Consider the following 12,274-nt stretch of genomic DNA (forward strand, 5'->3'; position numbering starts at 1 on the left):
GATCCTTCCGCCTCAGCCTTCCAAGTAGCCGGAATTACAGGCATGCGCTACCATGCCCGGCTGATGTTTTGATTTATTATAGAGATGAGGTCTTGCCACCCAGGCGGGTCTCGAACCCGCGGGGTCAGGCAATCCACTCACCTCAGCCTCCCAAAGGCACGGGATTACAGGCTGAGCCACTCAGTTCTTAAAAGTGACACTGCTGACTGACTGAGTTCTGCAGTCTCCAGCTCTGAGCTTATATTAGTCATTATTCACAGTAATGTGAAAGGAGAAAAGTTACAATCATGCCTGTTATGCAGTCATTTGCTGCTTGGTCAGTCACGTTATGCAGTGCTTTTCTGCAAACTCTGAAATGCTAAGCTCCGAAATTTTCATCTGCTAGCCATGTAGGTGCCACTCTACACGGGAGGTGACCACCTGGCTGAATTTAAAAGGAAGGGTTGTTGTGTGGCAGACCCCGAGGAAGGAGACTGTGGAGGAAGCGAGTGGCAGGAGGTGTGTTCGGGAAGCTCGCTGGTGCCCGCTCGAGTCAGCTCACTTTCTTTCTCTTTCAGTTTATGATCACAGGTGGAAATCTACAAGACAGTAAAGACGCACTACATTTGGCACAAACAAATGGTATCCCCATATTACTTTTACCCCAAAAATATGGATTAAGTGGTTTCAAGTTCTGAGAACTGCTGCGGGTACAATATGATGGATCATGATGAGAAACAACAGGCCGATGGACAGATTTCAGTGGGGCAGGATTACAGTGGCAGAATTAAAAGTACTCATCGGTATATCAGATGTTTGATAAAACCCTCACCTAGTACTTTAAAAAGATTATTTTTAAGATTTCAGCTAATGAGAATAAAGTTCTCCAGGTATATAATTTAACCTCCAATATTCCTGTTGTAGAGAGTGTGTGTGTGTTATAGTGTGTTTAAGATATGGGTTGCTTAACTTTTTCGGCTTAAGCCGTGATGGATCATTTTCTTAAAGATTTCTCATGTAGCCCAGACACTGTGCAAGACCCTAGGAAACAAATAATATGATACAAGGGGGCCCCTCCAAGAAAAATAGCTTGTGTATAAAAAATTGTGTATTTGTCCTTACCCGTTTGAACTTCAGTCACCCTCAGAGTCCTCTCCACTTGAGACAGTGCTCCTATCGATATGCTTTTTCCACTGCCCCAAAAGGTTTTTGAGCTGTCAGATGTGATGCCTTTTATTGTCTCACCTCTTCCACATCAGCAAGAGGTTTTCCTGTGAAGGCTTTTTGCATCCGGGGAAACAAAGAAAGAGGCTGCTTGGGGTGAGATCCGGTGCACAGGGAGGATGGGACGCTCAGAGCACTCAGCGCGGTGTGAGCGGGTGTGCTCCTAAATTCCCCACCAGGGGAAAAACGTTGAAAGAGCCTCCAAAAAAATTTCACTGAAGCCAGATGCAGCCTCTCACAACAACGCTAGCTGGCACACTGATGCCGATGGGTTCCCAGAACACTTATCTGGTGGGGAAGCCTGGAATACAAGAGGCCCACCCGCCAAAAGATGATTCCGGGTTTTTGGGGGTCCCCCTTGTATATAATTCCTCATGTGCTCGCTTTATGTTCATACATTGTGCATTCATTTAAAATCTTGGCTGGGCACTGTGGCACACGCCTGTAATCCCAGCACTTTGAGAGGCTGAGGCAAGAGGATTGCTTTAGTCCAGGAGGTCGAGATTGCAGTGAACTGTGATCATGCCACTGCATCCCAGTCTGGTCAACAGAATGAGACCGTACTCCAAAAGTAAGCAAATAAAAATTTAAAAATAAAATCTTACAAGTATTGGAATTGACTGTTAGAAGAATCCTAGTTCCATAAAACACTCATTTATCTGGCATTCGTTTGTTTGACTTTTTTTGCATTCCTCATGTGCTAGACACTGAGTGAGTAGACATTCTGCATAATTCTGTGTTTCCTTTATGTATGAGAACATATTAAAAGCTATATTTTTATGGAGATTGTTTAAAATGCACGCTTCTCTTAAAGATCCACTGACACTTTTTCTTAGTGATGAAAGGCATAAAAATCATCTTCAGGAGTGTCTGTGGTGTAAGAATATTTTGTCCTTATTTTTTTATCCCCAAACTGCTGTGCTTTTAAAAACTCTCCCGCCTCCATGACCAGCTCTCTGCCACTCTGCTCCCAGTCTCCTGTGTCCCCAGGCTTTAGAAATGTGGGCACTCCAGTCTGGGCAACAGAGTGAGACTCCAACTCAAAAAAAAAAAAAGAAAGAAAGAAAGAAAAGTGACCTCTTCTTGTTTGTAAACATTGGCATGAGCCCTGAAGAAGGCACTGCCTCCCGTGGGTGCAGACACAGTGAAGCCACTTAGAGAGCCTTCCGACTTCTCATTCGTGTTCCAACAATGAAGGCTGTCAAGTGGCCTCCACATACGTGAGCTTTACTTTTTATTAGAAAAACAAATCCCCCTTCTGCCTCCTTAAATCACCCTCATTGTTAACCTTTCTAAGAGGAACACATTTTAACCGTTAAAAAATACAAGACAGCCGCATGAACTGGGAATATGGTAGATACAATTAGATGATGATGGGTCAAGAAACTGTTTCACTTCCTATTCTACAACGCTCAATAAATACCAGGTGGTCGAAGGAGCTGAGTTAATTATTTTATTAACATATCCAGGTAATTTTCTTTTTTTTAAATTGGGTCTCACTACATTGCCCAGGCTCATCTTGACGCCTGGGCTCAGTCTTCCTGCCTCCGCCTCGCAAAAAGCTAGGACTGTCAGTGCATGCCACCTGGCTAGGGCATTTTTCATATTCATAGCCTACTTTGTGAAAGTATTCCAAAAATTCTCATGATTAGCATAAATGCAGTTCTGGTAATTTGAATAAGGTTTGGCTATTGTTAAAAGCCAGTTGAAATAGTTGGGTGTTCTCTCATTTTTGCATATTAAATATAAACATGAGAAAATATTTTAGAATAACCCTGGGACGTGATGTTGTGTTAGATATGTTTTTCAGTACGGTTGGATGTCATCCCACCAGATGTGGTGAATTTGAAAAGAATGACCCTGAACTTTACTTAATGGAGTTGCTGCATCTTGCTGAAAACAACAAGGGCAAAGTTGTGGCTGTTGGGGAGTGTGGACTTGGTAAGAGCCAGCTGAGCCACTTAGGGTGACTGACAGTAACCGACTTGTTTTCTGTAGTTGTAATGGTAAAATAAGTAATTGTTCTTTCTTTATCTTTTAAAGATTTTGACCGACTACAGTTTTGCCCCAAAGACACTCAGCTCAAGTAAGGAGATTTGTTGACTTTAGATGTTACTGTAACATCTTAAGAGTGAGCGTTAAATAACTTTGTATCCGCTGAGCATGTTGTTGGATTAAGCACTGGATGTTTTTTCTCTCCCTTTGTATGTCAACAGTCATGAAACCCACACTTGCATATAGCTCAAAGGGGGAGGCACATAGTTCCCTCATGGGTCAACCATTTAATTTTATTTTAGTGGTAGAATAAGGGGTGAGTTTTACATGATAGAGACTTTTAATACTGTTTTTTATTTGATTAACAAACACATTTGTACATGAGCAATTCCAGTGAGATAGATTAACTTCTTTTAGAGGATATGATTTCAAAGCAAGGGATTTTAAAGCGTATTATAAACTGAATGTAGGGGTACATGCCTGTAGTCCAGCTACTTGGGAGACTGAGGCAGGAGGATCACTTGAGCCCAGGAGTTCAAGACCAGCCTGGGCAACACAGTGAGACTCTGTCAATTAAAAAAAAAAAACTGTATTAAAGGGTCAATCGCCAGAGCTAGAAAAGTAAGTGTATTTCACTGGGCATTGGCTGCTGTTTGGAACTGTGGAACTGTGAGAATCGTATAACTGCCTTGTAAAGAGGTGACTTCTGAGAGAACTCAGAAGCTCACCAGCCCCAGGCCTTCCTGCAATGGTTCCCTGTAGTAGAGCTGAGCGGCTGTCATGCTCCTGGGCGCGCATTACAGCTGGAAAAGAAAACTTAGGTCAGAGTCTTCATTTAAAACATAGCATTCCAGGCCAGGCATGGTAGCTCATGCCTATAATCTCAGCACGTTGGGAGGCCTAGGTGAGAGGATTGCGTGAGCCCACGGGTTCGAGACCAGCCTGGGCAACTTGGTGAGACCTCGTCTCTACAGTAAATCAAAACACTAGCTGGGCATGGTGGTACGTGCCTGTAGTTCCAGCTATTTGGAAGGCTGGGGTGGAAGGGTGGCTTGAGCCCAGCAAGTCGAGGCTGCGCTGGCCATGAATGTGCCACTGCACTCCAGCCTGGGCAACAGAGAGAGACTCCAACTCAAAACCAAAGCAAAAGCAAACGTAGCGTCCCAGAAACATCTTTGTGATCACGGTGATGAAGCTTTAGACTGCGCATCTAGCGGAAGTCGTCCAGTTCCTCGCCCGTTCACCACGTGCTGGTGGAGCGCCGTGCCGGCAGCTGTGACCTCACAGTGTGTGCAGATACAGCGACAAGAAGTAGCCTCTGTCCACCTCACTTTCGTAGACACAAAGGAGGATTTGGGTTAGGTTCTCTCTTAAGATACTGGCCAGCCCTATCATAATGTTTAATAACTAATCATCTTTGTCCTTTGTGGCGTGATCATACGATTAGGCCAGTGACTGATGACCTGAAGAGCTTTTCAGGTTGAACTTCCAGAAGTGTAGTACTGCACCCTCACAAGCAGGATCCTGGCCTGTCCACCCTCCTTGGGAAATCCCTCGTGAGGAACAGAGCATGGTGGAGTCTGTCGTGCCTAACCGTCAGGCTCCAGAGTTCTGGGTGTGAGGGTCAACACCAAGCGGAACAGCGTGGTTAGTCACATTCTGTGGACACATGCTCTTGCTTTGTGGTCTCTCATTCTTGCAGCCCTTTCAGAACTGTTTAGCTTCTGGTGTGTCATTTTTAGGGACATGCACTTGGTTCCCAGCAGGTTCCAAAGCCCTGTACCTCTCTCGAGTGTCACGTGGTCAGCTCACTTAACCTTAGAAGTTCTTGTGTTCACACTGAAATAGAAACCCAGTCCATCTTAAGTAGTTCCTTATGTTAAGCCCACAGGTCGTGTCCCTCACCTTTGTGTCTGTCTCCAGCCAGGGTGAGTTTAAGCCTAACAGACCATGCACTGTGTCGAGCAGGGTTCGTGGCAGGGCCGGTGGTTTGGGGCCCCTCTGTCTTTTCGCCTGGGTGAGTAGGCACTGACTCCAGAGTGTGGCCTAAATTCCTGAAACTCGGCGCTCAAGTACTTTGGCGTTAAATGGAAGGCGGATGGTATCAGTTCAGCTTGACTCTTCTGAAGACTCATGGCCGTCATCAGAGTAAGACAGAACTTGGAGCAGTATGTCAGCAGCTTAGACTGAACACACCTGCCGGTGGAGCGCTCACCAGTAAGGGAGTTCAAACTCAGTTCATTCAGTAAATGATTACCCAGTGCTCAGTATGATACAAAGAAGGGTAAGACTTGGTTCTCATGCCCTGAGGGGTAAGAAAGGACATAATTGATGCAGACTGAAGTGCTCTCGCAAAGGTGTGGGGACAGCAGTTGGGAAAGACTGACTTTCTCTTCCAGAGAATAGCGATAAGGATAGACTCGAGGAAAAACAATAAGACATCCAATAAGACATCCAGCTATTTAGTGGGCAAAAAAGAAAGACACACCGGTCGTAATCACCACTCGGGTTGCTGGTCCTTCTCGCCTGGTTCCTCCCTGCCCTCGTGTGCACTGACTGCAGGCTGGGGCTCTGAGTGCACACGGCTCCCTGCCCCAGCACCAAACACACAGTGCAGCCGTGTTTAGGTCACCCCGTGCCACCCCCGAAGCCACGTCTGAGCGACTCATAGGCGCACCCCACGTCTCCACGTTGTAGCTCCCACGGCTCGGCGCAACACTCCACGCACCCAGGTCCTCGGGGAGTGACTGCTGAATGCTTACCCAGCAGAGAGCGTTCTTTCAGATTCCTATGGAGCAGTCCACGTGAAACCATCACTCAGCTTCCGCTGTCTGATTTATCTTGGAAGGATGTGGATAGTGGTCTGGGCTTCTAGACCATCTGAAACAAGGCCGTATGTTTTGTTGTTTTTGTGTCTTTTTTTTTTTTTTTGAGTCGTGGTCTCACTCTGTTGCCCAGGCTGGAGTGCAGTGGCATGCTCACAGCCACTGCAGCCTCGACCTGCTGGGCTCAGGCAATCCTTCCACCTCAGCCTCCCAAATACCTGGAACTACAAGCATGAACCACCACGCCCGGCTAATTTTTTTATTTATTGTAGTGATGAGGTCTCACCAAGTTGCCCAGGCTGGTCTCAAACCCCTGGGCTCAGGCAATCCTCTCGCCTCCGCCTCCCAAAGTGCTGGAATGACAGGCGTGAGCCACTGTGCCTAGCCTGTGTTTTTGTTTCTTTTTTTTTTTTGAGTTGGAGTCTCACTCTGTTGCCCAGACTGGAGTGCAATGGCCGCTCTCGGCCACCGCAGTCTCGACCTGCTGGGCTCCGGCCATCCTTCTGCCTCCGCCTTCCAAGGAGCTGGAACTGCAGGCGCGCGCTACCATGCCCGGCTGATTTTTGATTTATTGTGGAGATGAGGTCTCGCCAAGTTGCCCAGGCGGGTCTCGACCCCGGTGGCTCAGGCAGTCCACGCACCTCAGCCTCCCAAAGGCGCAGGATTACAGGCAGAGCCACCGAGCCCGGCTGTTTTTGTTTCTTTTAAGTAAAAATGTAGTCAAGAAAAGGGAGACGAATGAGAAGAGAAAAGCAGGAGCTGAAACTGGGTAATGGATTAGGCAGCAAGACAGAAAAGGTCACGCACAGGAGATGTCGGATCTGAAAATCAGTGGTGGGGGAGGGCGGTGTCCCGTGGGGTTCCAGGTGTGACCTTCCGATCCGCAGGCCTCTGGGTGTGACTCCAGCTGCCCTTTGTGCCTCGCTGTGTCCTCGTCTTTGGGACGGGGTAGTGCTGCCTGCATTTCTTAACATACAGTGTGTAGAGTCTATAGGGCCATAGTCAATCCATCATGGCTGTTGTCAGATTATTCTTAGTGGACATATTACCATTAGAAAGGAAAAGACCAGAGATCTTTTTTGGTTGGGGCTTTTGAAAGGTTTTTTTTTTTTAATACTTTTTCTTTTGTAATAGCCGAACCCTTTTAGCCCAAAGCAGTTTTTAAAGGGTTTAGACAAGGAAAAGGCCCGAGTAGGTTGCGGCGCGTTTACCTCTGAGCCTGCCCCTCATTTCCGCCGTCCCTGCCTTGTCCATGCTCCTTCCCTGCTACCATTCCGAGCTCCGGCTCCTGAGAGCTCCTGAGCCGGAGGAATCTACTCTGGGCACTTTCTCGGGGCTTTCAAATGTTAACACTGTGTAGGTCTTTGAAGAAAAAAGAAAGACAAGATTTTAACATAACCCGGTGGAGATATAGGGACGCTGGAGATGAGAGATTGAGGCCACCCTTCCCACCGGAGGCTACAGGGGGGGCTACCCCTCCTCTTAGGACAGCAGGGCAGCACACTGGGCTTTTGGATTTGCTTAATCCTGATTAATAACAGCTGCAACCCTGAAGCAGCACTTTCCCAGCTCTTGTCTTTAGACGTGTTAACCTGTAAGGAACAGTAATATAATCAGAAGCAAATCACACCTTTGCTAAGATGAGCAAATCTAACTCGAGTGATTTTATCAACTTTAAAAAAGTCATAAGTAAAACAGGCTGAGAAGTCGCTAAATAGATGTCAGTTATACCCTGTTACTTATTCCTGTTGCTATTTCCTGTTAATCCTTGTTATTTCTAGTTACTATGGTGGGTTTTTCTTCTTTAAAGACAACAGTCATTTGATGCTCTGTACCAGTTCTCCTCAATTTGCATTATTAGGAATAGTTATTTGTTTTTTTCTTTGAGTCAGGATCTCACCCTGTTGCCCAGGCTGTGTGCCGCTACACATGGCTAATTTTTTGTGGTTTTGTTTGTTTGGTAGAAACAAGGTCTTGCTTTGTTGCCTTAGGCTGGTCTCAAACTCCTGAGCCCAAGTGATTCTCCCACCTTGGCCTCCCAAAGTGCTGGGATTACCACCCAGCCAGGAATAATTTTGGGGTTTTTTTAAATCACATGGTTTCCTTATGATACAGAGCTAGCTTGAGCTCAGGGACCTTTCTTTTCCCAAGTGATGTACAATTCTGTGGGCACATTTTTTGAGTTTCTGTTTTTTTCATAAACTGTACTTCGGCCTACCTTGTGACAGGAGCCTCATTTCCAGAGTGACCATTAGATTCTACGAACTTGTAGTGTGCTCATGTGGCTTTGTCCCTGGAATTGTGTGGAAAAAGCACCAGTTCAGTCTAGACCAGTGACCAGCAGGGGCCCAGCACAGGTTGCAGTGCGGCCCAAGCCAGGTCCACCAGAAAGCTGTCACCCAGCACACTTATCTCTGACTTTGCACTGCTTTAGGGAGGTGCTTTAGAGGTAAGCAGTAACTGCTGTTAACGCTTAAAGTCTTTTTCTCATCAAATTTTCCTTGATTTTTTTGCTGCAGTAAGATTTCCACACTTTATTAACTAAAAATACATTGTTTATTCTAGCCCAGCATAATCTGTAAGAGTGATTTCTGGACCCAAATATTGGGCAATAAAGACACAGACCACCTGTAATCCCGCGCCTTTGGGAGCCTGAGGTGAGGGGATTGCCTGAGCCCACGGGTTCGAGACCCGCCTGGGCGGCGAGACCTCATCTCTACAATAAATCAAAAAATCAGCCGGGCGTGGTAGCGCGCGCCTGTAGTTCCAGCTACTGGAAGGCTGAGGTGGAAGGATCGCCGGAGCCCAGCGGGTCGAGGCTGTGGTGGCCGGGAGCGGCCGCTGCACTCCAGTCTGGGCGACGGAGTGAGACTCCAACTCAAAAAAAAAAAAAAAAATTAGGGACCTAGAAGAGGTGAGCCCATTTAAGAAAATCACAAGCCACCTGTTGTTCCTTGTCAGTGAAGCCTACGTGACTCTGAGTGAAGACAGGACAGAGAGTAGGTGTGAAAACAGAAAGACCGCAGAGCTCTTCAGCTGTTGCGTCCTCTGGCTGTTGTGATGCTCTGGGACCAGGGAGAAGCATCTGCAGAGTGTAGCCATCTTTAGTCCTTTGACCTTGGCTTTGGACTTGGAGCACTGGTTTTCTGGTTCTGAGGTCCCATGTCTTGTGATCTAGGACGAGGTGCTGCTCCTCTTGACACCAGCTTTTGTCTGGGAATATCCAGAGGATCAAGTGGGTCACGGCATGTGGCCCTTGGAAACAGCTTTCTCCTAACAGCCTCTAAACAGAGCTAGCTGCCGCTTTATCATGAACTTTCATTTATGAAAAAGTGTAATTCTGTTTTTGTGCTGCTTGTTTAGCTTAGGTTTCACTTTTAAGGAAATTCTTTTTCTTGCTCAGTGGCAATAACTTCTTTTATAGCAACCCATAAAAACTGGTTGCAAAATGGAAGAGATTAGCGTGCAGAGGGAAGCTCCATCTTGGCTTCTCCCTGGAGTGAGCTGCCTCTCATTTCCGCCGTCCCTGCCTTGTCCATGCTCCTTCCCTGCTACCATTCCGAGCTCTAAAGACAAGAGCTGGGAAAGTGCTGCTTCAGGGTTGCAGCTGTTATTAATCAGGATTAATTGCTGATGGTGTCTGCAAGCTCGAGTAGCAAGGGACAGCAGTGCATTTTCTGATGATAATTGTGTAGATAAGAACAGTGGTTCACGCCTATAACCCCAGCCCCTTGGGAGGATTATTTGAGCTCAGGAGTTTGAGACCAGCCTGTGCAACACAGCGAGACCTCATCTCTACAAAAAAATCAAAAACTTAGTCAGCATAGTGCTGTGTGCCCTGTAGTGCCAGGTACTTGGAAGGCTGAGGCAGAAGGATCACCTGAGCCCAGCAGGTCGAGGCTGTGGTGAGCCGTGACGGTGCCACTGCATTCCAACTTGTGTGACAGAGTGAGATTTCAACTGAAAAAATAATAATAATTGTGCAAGCCCAGAAAATGAAGTGTCCCTTTCCAGAAGCTGTGTGTTATAAAAACCCTTGGCTAAGCCCAATGATGTGTTTTAAATATCTGAGTTCACAATTTCTGTCCTGTAATTTCTAGAGTATAAAACTTTTTTTTTTTTTGAGTTGGAGTCTCACTCTGTCACCCAGACTAGAGTGCACTGGCCGCCTGGCCACCGCAGCCTCAACCTGCTGGGCTCTGGTGATCCTTTCCCTCAGCCTTCCGAGTAACTGGAACTACAGGCGCGCACTACCACACCCAGCTCATTTTGATTTATTGTAGAGATGAGGTCTCACCAAGTTGCCCAGGTGGCTCTCGAACCCACGGGCTCAGGCAGTCCACTCACCTCAGCCTCCCAAAGGCGCGGGATTACAGGCTGAGCCATCGAGCCCGGCTTATAAAACTTCTTTAATTAAAAAAGATTTTGACATAATTACCTTTCTCATGCTGAAATACAACTTTTAACAAGGAAATTTTTTTTGCAATTATGCAGATATTTTGAAAAACAGTTTGAACTAGCGGAACAAACAAAATTACCAATGTTTCTTCATTGTCGAAACTCACATGCTGAATTTTTGGGTGAGTTAAAGCTGAAACCTCATTTTGATTTTAAGAATTTTGCAAAAAGCAAGCTATTTTGCTAAAAGGTCTCTGCTTTTAATTCACAGACATCATGAAAAGACACAGAGATCGCTGTGTGGGGGGTGTGGTGAGTATGACAGTGGTTTTGAAGATGGGCTGAGCCTTCTGGGCCCAAAAGCCAAAAGCCAAAATGCTCTAAGATCTGAAACTTAAAGCCCTGATGTGAGACAGGGACACTTTTGCTTTCTGGTAGTTTGTGTACACAAACTTGGTTTCATGCAGAAAATCATTTAAAAATTATAAAATCACCTTAGGCTGTGCATATAAAGCGTATATAAAACATAAATGAATTTTATGTTTAGACTTGGGTCCCTTCCCCAAAATGTGTGATTTCGTAGATGCAAATATTCCAAAGCCTTTAAACATTTGAAAAAGTTCTGTTCCCTGGCATTTTGGACAAGGCACCCCCAACCTGTTTGACACCCCAAAGCATTGTGGTTATTATGGTTGGCCTAGAGTTCAGCAGCTAGAAGCTTCTTTTCCCGCTCTTTGAAAGACGTGTCATTTACTGTTGGATTTGCGGGCCACACGTGGTCCAAACAGGAATCCCGGTGTCAACGGTAAGTGCTCTGCTCAGAGCACGAGAATGAGTGTGGGATTCCAGCTGCGCGGAAACCCGTGAACACACTTCTGCTCTCCTGTTCCTCCCGTCAGCCCTGATTTCATGCTCTTCAGGCTGCATTTTGGGCACAACATAAGCTGGTGTTTCTGTTTTTAAATTCTTGCTGTCTGTTGCCGGCTCGCCCCGTCACCGGCCACTGTCCTCGTCTCCTGTAGCCTCCGACCCGAGTCATTCTCCCTGTGTAGTTCCTACACTGCCCTGGTCGCCGCACCCCTCGAGCACGCCAGCCACTCTTGAGATGCTTCTTGTAGACGTTCCTTGCCCATTTCGGGCGTCTGTGGCGTGGTTTTCATTCCTCAGATCATCCCTCCTTTGAGAGCCTTAGAAAAGTGCTCAGACATAGAAATATTCGTATAGAATTTCTGGAGAGACTTGGCGACTGTCTCTAGCAAAAAAGCTGTGATGCTGGTACGTGGAGTCACAGTGACACTGTCAGCCAAGGAAGGAGGAAGAGGCACCGAGCTCCTGCGTCCCCCACCGCCGGGCTGGGCAGTGTCCTGTGCATTCTCCCCAGCCGTGGGCCTCTGCCTCGTGGTTCCTGCTCCTGGTAACACGTGTTCCTTCTGCAGGGCTGGGGTGTGCGTTCCTGTAGGAACTGTACTGAGAACTGAGAGGGGCTGAGTTCCCATTAGTGCCCTGGGATTCCTGGCGGCATTTGCCGTAACCTTCAGACGCCACCTCATGGCCCACCTGCTTGATTTCTAAGACTCTATTTGGATGATTCTGTAATCGTTTTTAACAATTAACAAAAGCAACAACAACAAATCCAACCTAACTATTTGACTTTCGTCAAAAAAGAAACTGCCAGAGAAAGAATTAATAAGTAATTTTCTCAGATGGTTTCTGAGGAGTCCCACATTTAGAACTGTTCTCATCAAAGCTGACTTGCTTTCCTAGTCAGCTGTAAGTGCTGAGGTTTCGAAAGAAGAAACCCTTTAGAGGGGCAGCTGTGTCATAGATTCGTTCCTTTCTTTTCTCTCTCTCCC

At 46.6% G+C, this 12,274-nt stretch overlaps 1 protein-coding gene across 5 annotated transcripts in view; it reads left to right on the forward strand.

The window, feature by feature from the left end:
• Nucleotides 1–12,274, forward strand: part of TATDN1 (TatD DNase domain containing 1) — a 62,854-nt gene that overhangs the window by 34,265 nt on the left and 16,315 nt on the right. For 2 of the 5 annotated variants that reach the window (XM_021713021.1, XM_008059309.1), the window contains exons 2-5: nucleotides 3,001–3,144; nucleotides 3,247–3,289; nucleotides 10,518–10,603; nucleotides 10,693–10,733. In XM_021713021.1, coding sequence (XP_021568696.1) covers nucleotides 3,001–3,144; nucleotides 3,247–3,289; nucleotides 10,518–10,603; nucleotides 10,693–10,733 — 314 coding nt within the window. Of the gene's footprint in view, nucleotides 1–557; nucleotides 622–3,000; nucleotides 3,145–3,246; nucleotides 3,290–10,517; nucleotides 10,604–10,692; nucleotides 10,734–12,274 lie in introns of all 5 variants that reach the window. The other 3 variants (XM_008059308.2, XM_021713022.1, XM_021713023.1) reach the window with 3 other exon arrangements.

This window comes from Carlito syrichta, unplaced genomic scaffold (genome assembly GCF_000164805.1).
Source record: "Carlito syrichta isolate Samal-C Ts95f unplaced genomic scaffold, Tarsius_syrichta-2.0.1 Scaffold303991, whole genome shotgun sequence".
Taxonomy (NCBI): domain Eukaryota; kingdom Metazoa; phylum Chordata; class Mammalia; order Primates; family Tarsiidae; genus Carlito; species Carlito syrichta.